The following is a 17144-nucleotide window of genomic DNA, read 5'->3' on the forward strand; positions in this document are numbered from 1 at the left end:
ATTTACAATCAGGTAATAATGGTCATTGTGCAGGTACATCCACACAGTGCTGGCGTGTACAGCGTCATGGGTTTTGTAACACTGCAGGTGTTTACGCCTGAACCATGGTGGAATACTACGATTTTTATGTTTAAGTGATGTTCAAATTTTGTGATATCAGAGAGCGACACCTTGTGGGTTTCATCAAATCCTACAGCGCTATGCAGTTGTTTAGCATACTGCATTTTATCAGTGGCAGACAAGCTTTCATTAACAAAATGGGCGAGACAAAGAGAGAAACAAAGACTGTTCTGAGACACGTCGTTTTCAGGGTTATACAGGTGCCTTCCCTTCTTAGATAAAATTTCATCATAAGGGACGCTTCCTAGCCTCAGTCTAGAACCACCACCACTACTACCCGTGCCACGGTCACAACAAACTCCAGATCATCATCTGTCAGCGACGTGTCATTACTCTGCACAACTTGAGAGACCACCTCCAAAAACTCGTCAGCGTTATATGCGTTGTCAGAGCTTAAAACAGCCTGCACATCGCTGGCTAGAGATGGTCCTCTCAAAACCACATTTAATACACTACCTGCAGGAGAGTCCTCTAAGGCTGCACCAATCACGCATGACAACCTCTCTCTAACACCGTCAATTGCCTGGGTGATGTTATCAAGACTAACGTCTCTGAAATCGACCCTCTGGCGAAATTCGGCAGCGTTGAATCTAGGTATGTCACGGACACGCAACTGTGCACCGCCTGTACTGGTAGATGGAACAGCAGGTGTTCCTTCTACCGGATTTCCTGCGCCGTGTTGACAGACCATAGAGTTACTCACAGAACCGACAGCAGCATGTTCAGCACAGACCCCGCGATCACTCACATTCACACCAGAGACACTCACGGCCCCAGAACTGATAGCAGCATGCTCAGCAGAGGCTCCATTATCACGCACACATTCACACGAGAGACACTCACAGTCCCAGAACTGATAGCAGCATGCACAGCAGAGACCCCGCGATCACACACATTCACACCAGAGACACTCACGGCCCCAGAACTGACAGCAGCAGCATGCTCAGCAGAGGCTCCATTATCACGCACACATTCACACGAGAGACACTCACAGTCCCAGAACTGACAGCAGCGGCATGGTGATGCTATATTATCGTTGTCACTGTTGTTATTATTAACACCGATTTCTACAATAACATCAGCATTAGATGTAGCGGGAGTAGCAGCAACACCAGAACCTGAACCGCAAGCGAGTGATGGTGATGACGCTGATGATGATGGGCATAAAATTCTGTCTCTTAAAAACAGTGCTGTTCTCTTCTCTATCCCCCGCATTCTTTTATAATGTATCTGGACCAGCGCATAACACTGCTGTGGCTAGCCAGTACATCTGGTCCAGAGGGTGTGTTAAAACGTTCCCTAACTGTACCTGTCAAAGCACGCCGCCTCTCTGTAGTGCACTGGGACGAATCGACATTATCAGTAAAATGTGTGCTTTCGTCATCTGTGTCATAACGACCATCCCGACCTGGGTGCTCATTCGTTTTAACATTTTCCTCGGTGGTGCCATTATCTACGTTTACTTAACAATGTGCTCCTGTTTTTCTATACAGTGCGTCTACTAAGTTATTTATTGATGTTGTGATTGTGTGCTGTAATTCAATTAAGGTGCCGACGCTCTGTTTAAGCAAATGTACCTGTGTATTAAGGGCTCTGTAGCGTCGCTCGTTAGTTTTAGTGCTCCTAATCAGGTTTCGCTGCTCGCTTGCCAGGAGGAGGTATCGCGTCTCGGCAAATCTTTTCTGACGCTGTTCGCGCCTGATTAGCCTAGCCTGATGCCTGCACCTGGTTTTGAGCAATGCGTTCTCTCTGCTAGAACAGCCACTGGGGTGGGAGAATCAGAGGGTGAGACAGGGTCGGTAATAGGCTGAGGAGGGGTAGGCGGCTGCTGGGTGGAGGGCGGGGACGTATGGCTCAATACACTCTCAACATCAGCATCAACAACTACACCTACACCTACTGGATGAGACAGGGGGTGAGGGATAGGCCGGGGAGGGCTGGAGGGATGGCTTGGATACGCATCAACAAACACTACACTCTCATCAACATCAACAACAACACCTACTGGAGGAGGCAGGGGAAAAGGGATAGGCTGAGGCGGGCTGGAGGCCTGGCCTGGATGTGCATCAATAAATGCTATGCTCTCCTCCTCACCGTTTTCAACAACAACGTCAGCAAAAACACTGGGAGGGGGAGGATATGAAGCGGGTATAGGTGATAATGTCAGTAAGTCGGGTAAGTTACTGTGTCTGTAATCACCAGTACTGTCTAACAGATCATCAAAATCTGGAATATAGTCAGCACCTCTTAATAATGTGGGGATTGTGGGGAGATTCCCCACACACACCTCTCCGCTGGGAGCAGAAGCAGCACCAGTATCAGCAACGCCAGCCTTCACAGGTGTACTCGTAGAAAATAGATCTTTGCTTACTTCGTGCTGATGCTGTAGGCTGGTGTTCTGTGGTGGGGAGAGCGACTCCTGCTGACTCCACAAAGCCTCTGTAGATATTCCCACGTTAAATAGCCGCCGGTGCGGAGGAGGAGGAGGAGGAGGAGATGGCCCGTGTTCCTCACTGATCGATGCCCTCTCACGCTGCTGGGCGTCCGCTGTTCCGCCGACTTCCTCTCGACCGTTAGGAAACGAGTTCACAGACTCCCCGACCTCCTCGAATGTGCCGTTGAAGCACTCCTCAACAGCCGTTGGAGCCGATTCTACACCGCCCGATCCTAGTGCGCTCCCGCTTCACCCGCAGATAATCCCTGACAACCAGTAACGCAGCTAGCGGCGCTTGTTTCTTGCGTGGCCGTCAGCTCAGGCGGTTGAGCACTGTTTATTAAAAAAAATACAACATTAACGTTATCATTATTATTAATATTATTATCATTATTAGGCTGCTATTATTATTATTATTAGTATTATTATTATTATTATTAAATAACGACGTGTCTTACGTGAGAAATCCTTGTCCTGACGGTGTAACCCTCTGGAAATTTTCAGCCGGGTAGTCCTGGTGAATCGCCCAGGCACTGTTATGGAAAAAAAACAAAAAACAAACAAAACGATATGTTAGCAGTATTCTGTATCCGACACATATTAACATAATATTCATATAAAGTAGCGTTAAAACATTGTGTCTTACGTGTTAAACCCGCTAGAAAACTGATTGAGGGGTCTCAGTGGCCTGCGCTGTGCACTGTGGAGAAAGAGGAGGTAAAACAGATGTTTGCAATGATGCCGCAAGCATTCCCCCATTAATGATAAATAAAATATAAAAATAAAACAGTCTTACGGTATAAAATCTCTAGCAGCAGCAGAGGCTGGAGGGTCTGTTCTGCGCCTTTTCAACGAAAGTGAGCGTCTTTGTGCTGCAGCTGGAAAGTAATACCATTTATTTAGCTTAGTAACACACTCTTTAAAATAATAATAATAAAATACATTCATTAGATCAAGATTTAAAACGAAAATACATTCGTTAGATTTAGAATTTAATAACAGTAATAATGAAAATAAGTAATCACACACAAGCACGCACACTACTGAAATGATATGTTAACTTACGGCTGCTGCAGCGGGTGCAGGGGCACGGTTTTCAACTCCGAATCGTCAGCAGCTGTACCTAATGAGAAATACTTTTTTTTTTTTTGTAGTTGTTGTTTTTAGAATGTTTTTCTGAGAAAAATTAAGTATCTAGAGAGCAATGTTATCCAATATAGTTTAGGCACGCTTACCGTTAATGAGGCCATTGTCCGCAGTAAAAGCTGTAGAAAAGGGTCCGCTGTGTTTCACGCAACCTAGACTTTTTTAAAAAAGATCCTCTGCTTGTTTCACTGGGATTTTTATACATTTGGGTAAAACAATAAAACAAACACACACATCATGAAACCCTGATTGGTTGTTGGTCTAGCCTTGCTGTATGATTGGCTACTGTACTTTCTTCTCGTGTTTTGCCGGACATGTCTGAACATTTATTACACCGAACAGATGCTGCACAGCAGGGGTCGTTGTAAAAACATCCGTGCATTCTTAATTCCTCTGATCTCGGACATCCCGCGCCATGCGCAGTGGTCTGGGCTAGGTGAAGTGTTGAATCAACACTTGTCGCTACTTTCCGGCGAGGTGACGAATCAACACCTGTCGACATTTTTTCCGGTGCAGGGGCGCAAGGAGGGGCTTTTGATTAGCCAATAGTTAGGGTTTCATTGGAAACCAGCCCCCCAGAAGGAGGCGCTATGTTTAACCAATGAGAGCAGGATTTCGTATGACGGGAGGGGCTTTTGATTAGCCAATAGTTAGGGTTTCATTGGAAACCAGCCCCCCAGAAGGAGGCGCTATGTTTAACCAATGAGAGCTGGATTTCATATGACGGTGTGGGGGGGGGGGGGGGAGAACCGGAAGGGGGGGGGGGGGGGGGGTGGGGGAGGGGCGGGTGTAGGGGTTCACGTGCACGCACGCACGCACGTCTCACGTGCACGCGCATTTCACATGCACGCGCAAAGCTGGTCCCCTTATACTACTCACCAGTTACTTTCAGTTGTTTTACTTTGCTGTCCTTTCTGTAGCTGCCACCAATGAAACTGTTCTTGTAGATCTTTTACATTAAAACCCTACCAGAATATAGGAATTAAATCCATCAGCTATCAGTCTGACAATTACAAAACCTCTGGGTGGAATGTTTCAGGAGATCTGGTGTAGCAAGCAGATATTCAGGCATATTTGCATAAGAATGCAATTTAAAAAAAAAGAAAAAAGAAAAAAGCTAATATAAATATAAATCATCGTCAGATAAAAGCTGGTGGATTCTAAGATTGCATTTTGGCCAAAATGTTAGACCTCTCCACAAGGACTGTTCACCTGACTTGGACTACAGAGGGAAACCAGAATGCCTCTGATACTATGTCTTGTCCTGTTGCCAGCAGATTCTGCACACATATGCTGATTCCCATTCAAAGTTTCTAGCAGTTTAACACTGCATAGTAACAACAGCATTTCTGTTGAGTAGTGAAACTTAGAGCAGCAGTGGTGAATATGACTACTCTGTTTTTATACTGATGTATACGTCAAGCTGAATTTATCAAGAAAAGATGTAAACATGAAAAAATGGTTGACTTCGTATCCAGAGGAAACAGGATCAACTGTGGGGCTGAACGATGAAGCCCATTCAAGCCAACATCGTGATATAATAAAACACAAAACTCAAATCTCAAAAGCTGGCATAAAAAAAAAAAAAAAAAAAAAATTCGAGGCTACACAATCTAACTGAACAGAGGGACTACAAAACCTGGCCTCATGGGCTTTGGGCCATGGGCCCAGTTGTTGAAAAAGGCTCGCTAAAGTGCCCTCTTGGGAGCCAAAACACGCGCTAAAGCGTCCTCTTGGCAGCCAGAACGTGCGCTAAAGTGCCCTCCTGGAAGCCAAAACGCTTGCTAAAGTGCCCTCCTGGGAGCCAAAACGCGCGCTAAAGTGCCCTCCTGGAAGCCAAAACACATGCTAAAGTGCCCTCTTTGGAGCCAAAACGTGCGCTAAAGTGCCCTCCTGGAAGCCAAAACGCGCGCTAAAGTGCCCTCCTGGAAGCCAAAACATACGCTGAAGTGCCCTCCTGGGAGCCAAAACACACGCTAAAGTACCCTCTTTGGAGCCAAAACACACGCTAAAGTGCCCTCCTGGAAGCCAAAACGCACGCTAAAGTACCCTCTTTGGAGCCAAAACACACGCTAAAGTGCCTTCCTGGGAGCCAAAACGCACGCTAAAGTACCCTCTTTGGAGCCAAAACATATGCTAAAGTGCCCTCCTGGGAGCCAAAACATACGCTAAAGTGCCCTCCTGGGAGCCAAAACGCATGCTAAAGTGTCCTCTTTGGAGCCAAAACGCGTGCTAAAGTGCCCTCCTGGGAGCCAAAACATACGCTCAAGTGCCCTCCTGGGAGCCAAAACGCACGCTAAAGTGTCCTCTTTGGAGCCAAAACGCGTGCTAAAGTGGCCTCTTTGGAGCCAAAACACGTGCTAAAGTGCCCTCCTGGAAGCCAAAACACACGCTAAAGTGCCCTCCTGGGAGCCAAAACGCACGCTAAAGTGTCCTCTTTGGAGCCAAAACGCGTGCTAAAGTGCCCTCCTGGGAGCCAAAACGTACGCTAAAGTGTCCTCTTTGGAGCCAAAACGCGTGCTAAAGTGCCCTCCTGGGAGCCAAAACGCACGTTAAAGTGTCCTCTTTGGAGCCAAAACACGTGCTAAAGTGCCCTCTTTGGAGCCAAAACGCGTGCTAAAGTGCCATCCTGGTTGGCAAAACACACTAAACTGCCTTCTTGGGTGAAGAAAACACACTAAACTCCAGAAGACTATTAGGACCAAGAAATACTATGGAACATTACTGTTGCAATGACTTTTATGTTGTGCCCTTTTTTGATCTATATTGAGCCAGAACTATATCTCACAGAACCAGTTTGGATTATCTGGTGCTAATATGGTGTTAAAATGCACTAGAATACAGGAAATGGCATCAACTTAATTGAAAATGTTCTGGGGGAGGACCCCCAGACCCCCCAGGGATTTATTTCTTTCATACATCCATGTCTCTGTGTGTTCTTCACAGTCCAACGTTGAATCTACACAGTTCTCGTGGATGCTGATCCTAACTACAAACTAATTTGATTAGTCTGCCTAGTTAGTCTGTTTTAAGGCTATATAATGTGCCATTTGTATAACATATAAACATGTCTAAAGTGCCCTCAAAAACACGCAAAACTTAGTGCCCTCTTCAGTGGCGAGAATGCGCTGTATGTGCCCTTTTTTTCTTTTCGCCCCTGCCCTTCAAAAAGTCTGTGCACGCCACTGGTAGTAAATGAATAGTGTAGGTTTCAGCTGGGCTACAAATAAACACTGCAGATCCTCGAGACCCACGTAAAGTTCCCGTGTTTTGCTTCCCAGCTGCTGGGTGAAGTGAAGGGGGTTAACCCCAAAGTGAGCATCAGCGTTGGCCCTGGAGGCAAAACAAAATCTTTCCTGTGCTTCCCGACCACAGCCTGGAAGCTGAAGACGTTACAACATGTCAACAACATGTTTACAACCACGCTTCGAGTTATCTAAATATTTTAGAGCCATAGTCAGTATGCGTTTGTGTGATTTGTTATACTGCTGTAACTGACTGGAGATCAGTAAGATTCATATTTATTTTTCATACATTAATGCTCATTCTTGGCCCTTTGTACTGCAGTGATTTTTTGTTCTTTTTTTAGATTATATATAAATCATAAAGTTAAGGTTACAAATTACAATATTCTACTGTGATTGAAGTTTTTTTACAATTCAGTAGCTAAATAAATGAGTTATTCATATCAATTCATGCATCAGTTCACCTCATTAATCATAACACATAGGCCTGGCTGACATGAAAGAGCTGATCGTATGTTGATTGTATCCAGTGTTGTGATGGTCATACTACAGAATGATTTATTGCTTGTGTAACATGAAAAAGTTGCATACTGAATCTCAATTACAATTGGTCTAAAAAACTCACAACGAGATTACTTTCCCATATCCTTCAGCCCTCATCAACATCAAATTAAACTGGAAGTGGGTGGAAAAACAATACATCTAAATAACATATGATAAAATATACTATATGATGGAAAAAAATAGGCAGAACCACCTGTCTGTAATATAAGCCTTGTCAAGTGGACTGCTTCTCTCCTGAAATTAGTGCTCCGCACTTTATCTTTATTTCATTTTCCAGGGGATTTAAAAAATAATTGAAAGGTATTTAAAAAAATGTTTTGGTATCAGTGCCAAATATGTGCGTGATATATGTTATTGTTACTAGTATCAGAAAATTACCCAGCCGTATTATTGGCATATACAACTCTGCACTGTATTATCCTGTGTATGTGTGCATTAGGTGACCAACTATACATATTTCATGCCATTTCTCTTCATCCCCTCCCCCTTCTGTCTCCCTGACAGTCTGGTTCCAGTACAGCACCTCCACAGGCGGACCCCTCCACCTCCTCCTCTGCCTCCTCCTCTACCTCCACCACTACCACCACGAAGGCGGAGGAGAAGAAGCTTTTATCTAAAGACTCCATCCTGTCTCTGTACGCCAGCAGCTCAGTGGCCAGTCAGCCGCAGAGCCAGCAGCAGCCTGTTCCAGGACAAGGTAACACACACACACACACACGCAGCATTTTTATTAACCCTTTGTCGTCCGTACATCCTACATCCAACATATTTATGTTCAGGGACTAAAATTTGTTCACATCAAACTAGCAGCAGTTTATTTCAACTCCTAAGCATATGCTCCTTTAATCCATTCAACTACAGGAAATAACCCTAATGTGCAAAGGCTTATGGGTATGTGTTTGCAAAAATAATGTCTACTGTTGGCATCTCAGCTGTTCAACCGAGGCGATCAAACTGCAGTTTACAGCTACAGTGTCCCACCTCCTCGCCAGGAATCCTCTTACCTATTGAACACTGGCAGTTTTTTTTTTATTTAGATTTTACAACACAGTTACTATTTTGCTTCCCTCTCACACCTCCCATCAAGCTTGTGTCCAGCGGCAGGCAACTATTTTGTGCAAAAAAAAAAACGTTCCAATATACCAATCGCTGTAAATTGTCTGCACCAGTCAACAGACAGAAAAAGATAATCACTAAGTAGAGCATTTAGCAGCTGAGGAGCCAGATATTTCCCTCAGCAGTTGGTGCAAACCAAAACAGAGCTAAGGGAAAATCCTAAGTGCTATATCCTTGGCAACTAGACTTGCTTGAGTTTCTTGAAGATGTTTCACCTCTCATCCAAGATGCTTCTTCAGTTCTGAAGTTCTTCATCAATGTGCAATTTTGACTTATCAAAGCAAAAGTGACATTGCTATACCAACCATTGTCTGGATATAATGTGTCACTTTGACATTCCAACTGGCGGTGCAAATCAAACAGAAAAAAAGCCATTGAAGGTATGTAGTTCTTGGGGGAGCTCCCCAGTGAGCAGTTCCTCTCAGGGAGCTGTAAAGCTGCTGAGTGAACCCTGCTGTCAGACGTTTCATTATATGAGTTGTTAGGAGTATAACCAAAGAATGATTTTTCCTTCTCAGGTGAATTTAATTAACCACTTTTATAGCATTGAATTGGTGGAACTGGCCATTATTCACAATCCTGGATAGTTAAAGTTTTTTAGAAAGGTAAAGAATAGAGAAAAATCTGAGACAAACAACTTTGTACAGCAGATATACAATATGTTCTTCTTTCCTATCCCTGGAATCACCTTAGGTTTACCTTGTGACACCTTGGGGGGGATCTTGCCCCTCAAGTTGGTAAGCCAGTTATGGGGAATACATGCTATTTTTATGTTGTAATAAATGGCAGTTGCCGAGGGGAAGATTTGCAACAGCTACCACTTATTTGAGTTCAAGGACTGACAGGTCAAACCACTTAAATGTGTCGTTTATGTAGAATGTAAACAAACACTATATACACACACAGTGTCTCAAAGGGGGGGCACACGCAGTAATATAAGCACAAGAGTGTACACTCAGATGTAGGTGTTTGTACACACACAGAGACACACACCTATACACTTTCACACATACATCAGAGGAAAGCTGCATCATAAAAATGGAGGAGAGTGAAGGCAGATGAAAGGTCAGTGTGCTGAAAAGCAGGCAGCTCCACTTACTGGAGTCCCACTGCAGCAGTAAAAATAGAGAAGTGTCTGCAGATTCACACTCATCTCACAGTTATTATGTGTAAAGACAAGTGCCAAGACTGTTGATGTGTGTTTATGTGGGTGGGTGTTCATAAGTGCACATACATCAACCTGAGCATGTTGGGAGTGTATGGGAAAGTATTAGTGGTACATATTTTCTGAATGGTGGACAGTAGGCAGCAGGCAAATGTGCATATTGATTATATGGCTGCATGATTACACTGACGTAAAGAGGATTAGGAATGGAAATCAGGATGAAGGGTTTTCTGCTGCTTTATTGTCCTCTCTGAATCCAAATAGATGCTGATGGAGATCAAAGCCAAGAGAAGCTCGCCTGGCTAATGCCTCAAATCACTGACTTCCATCCTGTGTGTGTGTGTGTGTGTGTGTGTATTGTAACAGGATGGATGTGGCTCTGAGTGCAGCTAACAAAATGATGAAAATGTCAAAAGTTACAGACAGTCCATGTATCCTTTATGGATTTCCACATTGAATCTGAGGATTTCAAAAACTTTGAGACGTGATAGCAATTAAATAAAAAAAGAAATTAAAAATGACACTGACATTTGGTGTGTGGAAATGGGCTCTGTGGAGCAAACTTACAATTTGCTTGGTGTTATGTTTTAATGTTCACATTAATGTTAGCGGTGACTTACAAAAAGCCGTTACAATTGTTAAGATTTTCGTCTTGGATGTTTTTTAAGTTCTGCTTGAATAAAGCACTTGTTAGGCACCTAACTTCACACCTTGTCTAAAACCCCCTTGGTTCCAAAATTACTGTAAACCCCGGCCTTGTGGCTTTTTGCTTTTAGAAAACAGTTACCTCATATAATTGGCAACATTTCATCAAATAAACACACAGCAACAAAAAATTGAGCATAGTGTTAGTTCAGGCCGGACACAGTGTCAAGCTCAGCTCGCATCCTAGCTACATCAGTTGATCTCAACAGCCAGTCAACGATGGAGCAGCTGATTGATGAAAGGGAGTCATAGATAGTCATAGTCATACTTACATACATACATCACATGATTCCTTTCTATGCAACCAATTGACAAATTTCATTCAGAGTGCCCTACTTCAACTGCTCTGGCCTGTCTACTGTTGCTGCTTCCTCTGTAAGCCACTTTGCAACCCGCTTCCACCCCAGCTCCTCCTTTTCATGCTGTGTCTGACCTATCAGTGTCATTTCTGTTTGTCATTGATGCTGCTCTGTTCTGTTCCTGGGGGGTTCTTTGCTGCTGCTTTCCATGTAGGCGCATGGAAGGGCAGGAAGGTTTGCCTCTCTGTCTCAGGCTTTCTTCATTTGCACGTGGAAGGGCAGACAGGTGTGCTCTCTCCGCCTTATGCTTTCCATGTAGGCACGTGGAAGAGGCTTTCTGTATAGGCCCAAGGAAAGGCAGAGGGGCCCCAGAACAGAGCCATACCACCAAATATAATACTGCAAATGGAAATAAAGTTTTCTTTGACTTAAGTGTTCCTGACTGAAATGCAGTAATTTACTGGTAGCAAATAATCTTTCCTCCTCCCACCAATGTAGTTCGTCAGCAAATTTTAGCAGAATGGTTGTCAAGCACTACAGACACAGTGTGGAGTACCAGCTACTTTAGAAATCTGTGGCAACGTGAAGCCAATAAGTTCACCCTCTACGGCTCTGGTATACCTAATGTAAAGAGAAAGAAAAAGAAATAATCATGTTCCAGTAGCAATATAAACACATATATATCTACCATCAGCAATTATTATGCTCACTCTCTGGGAGCTGTTGAAACTCACCAGCGATATTGGTTACACTGTAGCCTGGTTACATGCTGAGTAACCAAGCTACACTGAAACAACAACAATATCGCTAGCAGTTCACAACATAATTGAGCATAATAGGCTACAAATAAAAACACGCAAGTTAGCTAAAGTCATACTGTTAACTTACCATTGATACTTGATGTAGTTTATCCACTTTGGGTGGGGATAAAAGGCTGATGGATTGGGGTAGCAATAAAGACTGCTCAAACATGAATCCTCCTAGGTTCTCTTTGTTTCTTTAGTGGCATTTTGTGTTTTTTTTTCTGCAGTTATTGAATGACAGCGTTGTGTATCATTGCCTGACCGTCCTGGTGGATGATAAATGATTTGTGCTTTAGTTGGTGGTTGCTCTCTTAAGCTCTGCGTTCCATATGACAACAGGTAACTGATTGGTGCAACAATACTGAAATTGTAACTTGGTCACAGCTGTGTGTTTATGCAGTATTTCAGTGGGCTTCAAAACATGGCATCGGCCAGTCATAATCAAGGACTGGAACTGTCCATTTTAGAAGTGCATGTAAACAACAAAGATTCTTAATATGACCCATCAGAGGGTAACATTGGAGCCAAATGCATTGTGTCTATCATAGCTGCTTCACAATAAAAGCCACCCTCATACCAGGTGAATGCTTTTAATGTGAAGTAGCTGTTGCGTTTGCATTAGGAGAGTGAAAAGTAAACCGTGAGACTTCTATTAATAAGATAAAAATCTAACATTAAGGTTTAACCACATGCTGCATAGGGTTCTATGAATCCCCAAACTTGAACCTTGCAAAAATGGTGGACTTCACCACTAAAAAAAGGATGCAGACCATAAATGGTATAAAACTGGGTTGTGTTATAATGACATTATTAAGGATTATAACTTTATAACACACCCAAACATCAAAGAATTTTTGCTGCTATTTGGCAGGTGGGTCATTTTAAGACCATCAGATCCTTGATTCTGATCAGTTTTACCTTGACCCATGCTACACCCTTCCACCAGCTTTTAGAAACATCTGGCCAGTAGTTTTTGCATACTTTTGATGACAAACAGACAGACAAACCAACAAACAAAGACATGACCTCCTTGTCTTGGTTGTAGTGGCAATACTGGGTGTTTTAAAGAGTAATGAACATTTTAACTTTGATGTATCCTCAGGATTTCTTATATTTGGATTTTAAGGAGTAGCTATTTACTCCTTAAATTAATCATTTTCATACATTTCCTAGTAAATCAAAGCAAAACTTGATTCTGGAAATCTGTTTATTTACTTAAGCACAGCTCTGTTCTCTCTTATGTTTAGTTGAAAATATTCTCAGCAGTAGGCAAGTTCACATGAAGAACTCTGTGTGCCTGTTTTTTGCTCCAGCAGGAATGTACGTGGGCCAGCCTCAGATGCCGTTCACTCCGCAGGGTTTTGCTCCAGGGTTGGGCGGACCTGTCCCACCAACCACCATGATGGGCGGAGGGGCCATGATGTCTGGAATGGCGCTGCCTAACGGCGGCTACATGGGCATGCAGCAGCAGGGCGTGATGCCAGCCAACCAAGGACAGAACATGTATAGCATGCAGCAAGGACAGCAGCAAGGACAGTGGAATATGAGCCAGGTAACAGACATATACATTGTATATCATCCAACTAAGACACACTCAGAGTGGTGGTACTTAATTCATTTTATGGTAGTAATGAACTCATTTTATGATTTAGTTGACCATAATCCCACTCCAGTTTCTCTGCACATTAATCTTTTATGATGCACACTTACATGTTTACTGTATTTTCACTAACCTGGATAAAAATGTCATAAATATAGCATCTTTTTCCTCCACAGCACATGTCAAAGAGTTCCATTAACCTGGTCCTAATAGTTAATATATGGTCTTACACAGTGTCCTGCTCCTTAATTTTTTGCAAAGCCCAGTGCAGTAATGACCTCACCCCTTCAGCCTCTCTAAAAGCCCATGAAGAGAAGCTTTAATCAACTACTCAATCTGTTTTATAACCAAGGTTATTGTATGAAATATAATGGATTTTTCTTGAATTTCTTGAAGTCTTTTTTTCTTGTCCCTAGTCTAGCCTCTAAATCCAGCCCAGTACCATGAAATGATTAGAGAGTACATAACATTTGGAGGGATTCTTTGATACAGGGGGAGCTGTGACAGTTTTTAAAACCTTTAAGAGATTTAAAAACCTATAACTAGCTGAGAGTGACACATGACAGGGTGGGGTAAAATATTGTCTTATTATAAAAAAAAATGGGAAGGAATTTTCTTTGATCCTGTGATTAAGTCTATTATTATTCCTGATCATGTCCAGGTCTGCAGTTTGATAGCCAGTAATTAAACATTTGACCATAGCCAGCAGGAGTGGACTGGTATACACAATGGAGCAGAAATCTGTCCTCTAGTTAAAATCTAATCTGCTGCAGTCAGTGTTGCCCAGCTCAGATATGACACATCTGATGTCTGTGATTGATTTGAAACGAACAAAGCCCAGGAGTGAAGGCTGGCTCTGTATTTCCCACCTCAGTTATTCCTTGTTTGACTCTCAGCTGCAACAAACAGAGTTAACAGACTGTACTAGCTGAGTGTATTTACAGAGTAAACCAGCTGTGTTTTAGTTACAGCGAGTCAATCTGTTCTGTCCTTGTTTGACATTCATTAACTGTCTCATATGCCACATTTACACCTGGTGGAAAGGTAAGCGAAGTTGCTAAATGAGCTTTATTTAGCTGGATCTGATCACAATTGGAGACAGATCATTTACAGATGAGATTTAGCTGTTTCTTTGCAGTCTGATTCTGCAAGTTTCAGAAACTTCAATTCATCCCAGTTTACAAACCAAACTCACTAATCTTTACAGAGTAAGCTTTCAAGGTCAAGTTAATTTTATTTATATAGCCTGATATCACACATTTGCCTCAGAGGGCTTAGAGTGAAGCTGTGCTGCCAATTAATGATTTGATTAAAGAAGACATTTATCATTAAGCCCAAATGCAACTATGACACTGTTAATAAAAACATCAGCTGAGGTGGGTTAAAGCTAAGTGGATATGTAAGTAGTCTGTTGGTCACCATCAAGAGAGGAATGAAATCAGATCTTACACAGTTTGCACTGTAACTTGTATACTAATTAATTTCTGATCCTTCAGCTGCAGGTAAACTGTCTGAGGTTGCATCTGTGCACTTCATTCTTCAATCCTTCAAAATGGCAAAACTGAGAAATGAATAGACTGAATCATTGTGACTTTGCGCTAACAGAAATACTCACTTGTTGTCTGATTGTTTTCGATTGCTGGGATATGAAAACAGCAAACTTGTTTATTTCTGTTGTCATTTTTAGCCATAACTGTAACATTTAAAGATATTTAGTTAAACACAGTGGTCCATTTTTTAGTTGACTTGAAACTAATTGAGGCAACATTTGCTCAGTGACATTTTATTTTTTGTACATTGCACGGGGGTTTTCTTAGCTAGAAGTTAGAAGTTAGTAAGTGAAAAAACATTGGGTCTCATTTACGAAGAGTGCATAAACCGTGCTTACAAACATTTTTTCTTGCCTAATATTTTTCGTAATTTGCGAACGAATTTAGACCTGCCTCAGACCATGTGTATATACAAAGTGATGAGGGCCAAACTGTCTTATAAAATGTAGACACATCTTTTAACTAAATGCATAGAATATTAAAACTGCATTCATTAAAAAGGCTTTAATGGACAATATTTAAACATGTTAATTTGAATAATTTACTAATGCATGCACTTATTTCATCCTTGGCCTTTTATCCCCATCAATTATTGTCATAATTAAGATATGTGTCCCAGTCCAGCTTACTGTGGAGTTTATGAGAGTGACCATATCAAAATGTAACAGTTTTGGTTTTCATTGTTTTTATTGAATCTGCCTGTCAAAATTATTGTTATTGTTATTTTCATTATATTCTTCTTCTTCTTCTTCTTCTTCTTCTTCTTATTATTATTATTGTATTTTAACTGTGTTTAAGTGTTATGAGTATTAACAGAGTATATAATAGATTCTGGTCCACCTCCAAGCAGGTGTTAAGATTAACCTTGCTGGAAAACTGACATGTTTGAACTTTGACAAGAGTAATTAATGGCTTATCGACTGCTATCACATTCACAGATGCTCACTGATGGTCTGACACTGGAGTTTCAGGACCTTTATTTGTGTGTATAACTTCACCACCTTCTCCATGATACACCTCTCAGCAAACATATTTAATGGTATAGAGAAATGGGAGCATTGCAGTTTGGCATGATGATTGCAAGTAGTGGGCACGAGCCATTCAGTTTAGTATGATTCTGATTTACCAACATAGGCATGAAATCCATGTGCCATGAATCCAATGGTAATTTTGCATGTGCTGTGTTCACTGAAACCATCGGCAGTGGGGCTCAAACTGTGCTGTGTCTGAGAGGACCTTAACTGGAAAACTTAATGCAATACGTAAAATTGTGATCGATGAAATCCTGTTGGCCCGTTTTGGTGCCCCCTTCCGGCACTGGTGCACAGCACGTGCTGCATGTACCCTTGGTGGCGACACTGTATTGCATAATCAAAATGACCACATTGATTTCTGATTTAATAACAGATATGATTCATGTTAAAATAATTTAATTTGCCCAAACATGTTGACATCAGGACTTCTGCTGTATCTATGCTGGATCAATACTGGGAGGCCTGTCAACACATCTGTCCAAGAGCTTCCCTTCATTAGTCTCTTACCTGCTGCTTGAACACACACACCTAAAGCCACTCCTTTTCATACGGTATATGTGTGTAGTTGCACTCGGAGCTCCAAACTGTTGTCAGCATTTTGACATCTTGGGAGGTTAATGAGAGATCATAAATCACCACCAACACACATACAGACACACACACACACACACACACACACACACACACACACACACACACACACACCTAGTCATCCACCTCCCGCTTTGTCTGTTCAAGGTGGTGTATGTGTGTGTGTGTATTGTGCAGGAAGATGTAATGGAATGGTGAGTTGATGAACGAGCACTTGGATGCACGTATGTCCGGGCTTGGGCGACACACATTCATAACCACACACACACACACTCACCCGTAGCTCTCGGATGACCAGATAAGCGAGTTGCGCTGCACCAAAGCACATTCATAATAGATAAGGCAGAATGGAAGGAGGAGGACGAGCAGGGGAGCAGAGGAGGTGGATGGGGCGGGGAGGTGAAGAGAGAAGAGTGGGGAGAGGGCAGGGAGCAGGGGAAGCCCTGAGCCTTTAAGAGCAGAGACGAAGGTAAAAAGCGAGGAATCGAGGCCCGGGAGTCAGCTACTCCCACCTCCCAGAGGCAGGGAGGAGGGAGTAGCTGCCTACTTTAGCTCTGATGAATTCGAACACTGACTTCCCTCCTCTATCTCCCTTCTTTTCCACCCCCAGATGACCCAGCAGATGTCAGGCATGGCTGTGAGTGGTGGAGGGCCGGCGCCAGCCACTTTCACCCAGTCAGGGGCCCCTGCGGCTGGCTGGCCTGCGGCTCCACCGGCAGCTTCCGGCCAGACCCTCAGCACTCAGCTGTGGAAGTGACAAGAATTGGGTCCA

The 17144-nt window shown here is 42.9% G+C and overlaps 1 protein-coding gene across 5 annotated transcripts in view; it reads left to right on the forward strand.

The window, feature by feature from the left end:
- Positions 1-17144, forward strand: part of smap1 (small ArfGAP 1) — a 190508-nt gene extending 173364 nt beyond the window's left edge. For 4 of the 5 annotated variants that reach the window (XM_049600392.1, XM_049600394.1, XM_049600395.1 and 1 more), the window contains 3 exons: positions 8014-8206; positions 12911-13149; positions 16983-17144. In XM_049600392.1, coding sequence (XP_049456349.1) covers positions 8014-8206; positions 12911-13149; positions 16983-17129 — 579 coding nt within the window. In that variant the 3' untranslated portion in view covers positions 17130-17144. The remainder of the gene's footprint in view (positions 1-8013; positions 8207-12910; positions 13150-16982) is intronic. The other variant, XM_049600393.1, reaches the window with a different exon arrangement.

This window comes from Epinephelus fuscoguttatus, linkage group LG16 (genome assembly GCF_011397635.1).
Source record: "Epinephelus fuscoguttatus linkage group LG16, E.fuscoguttatus.final_Chr_v1".
In the NCBI taxonomy this organism is placed as follows: domain Eukaryota; kingdom Metazoa; phylum Chordata; class Actinopteri; order Perciformes; family Serranidae; genus Epinephelus; species Epinephelus fuscoguttatus.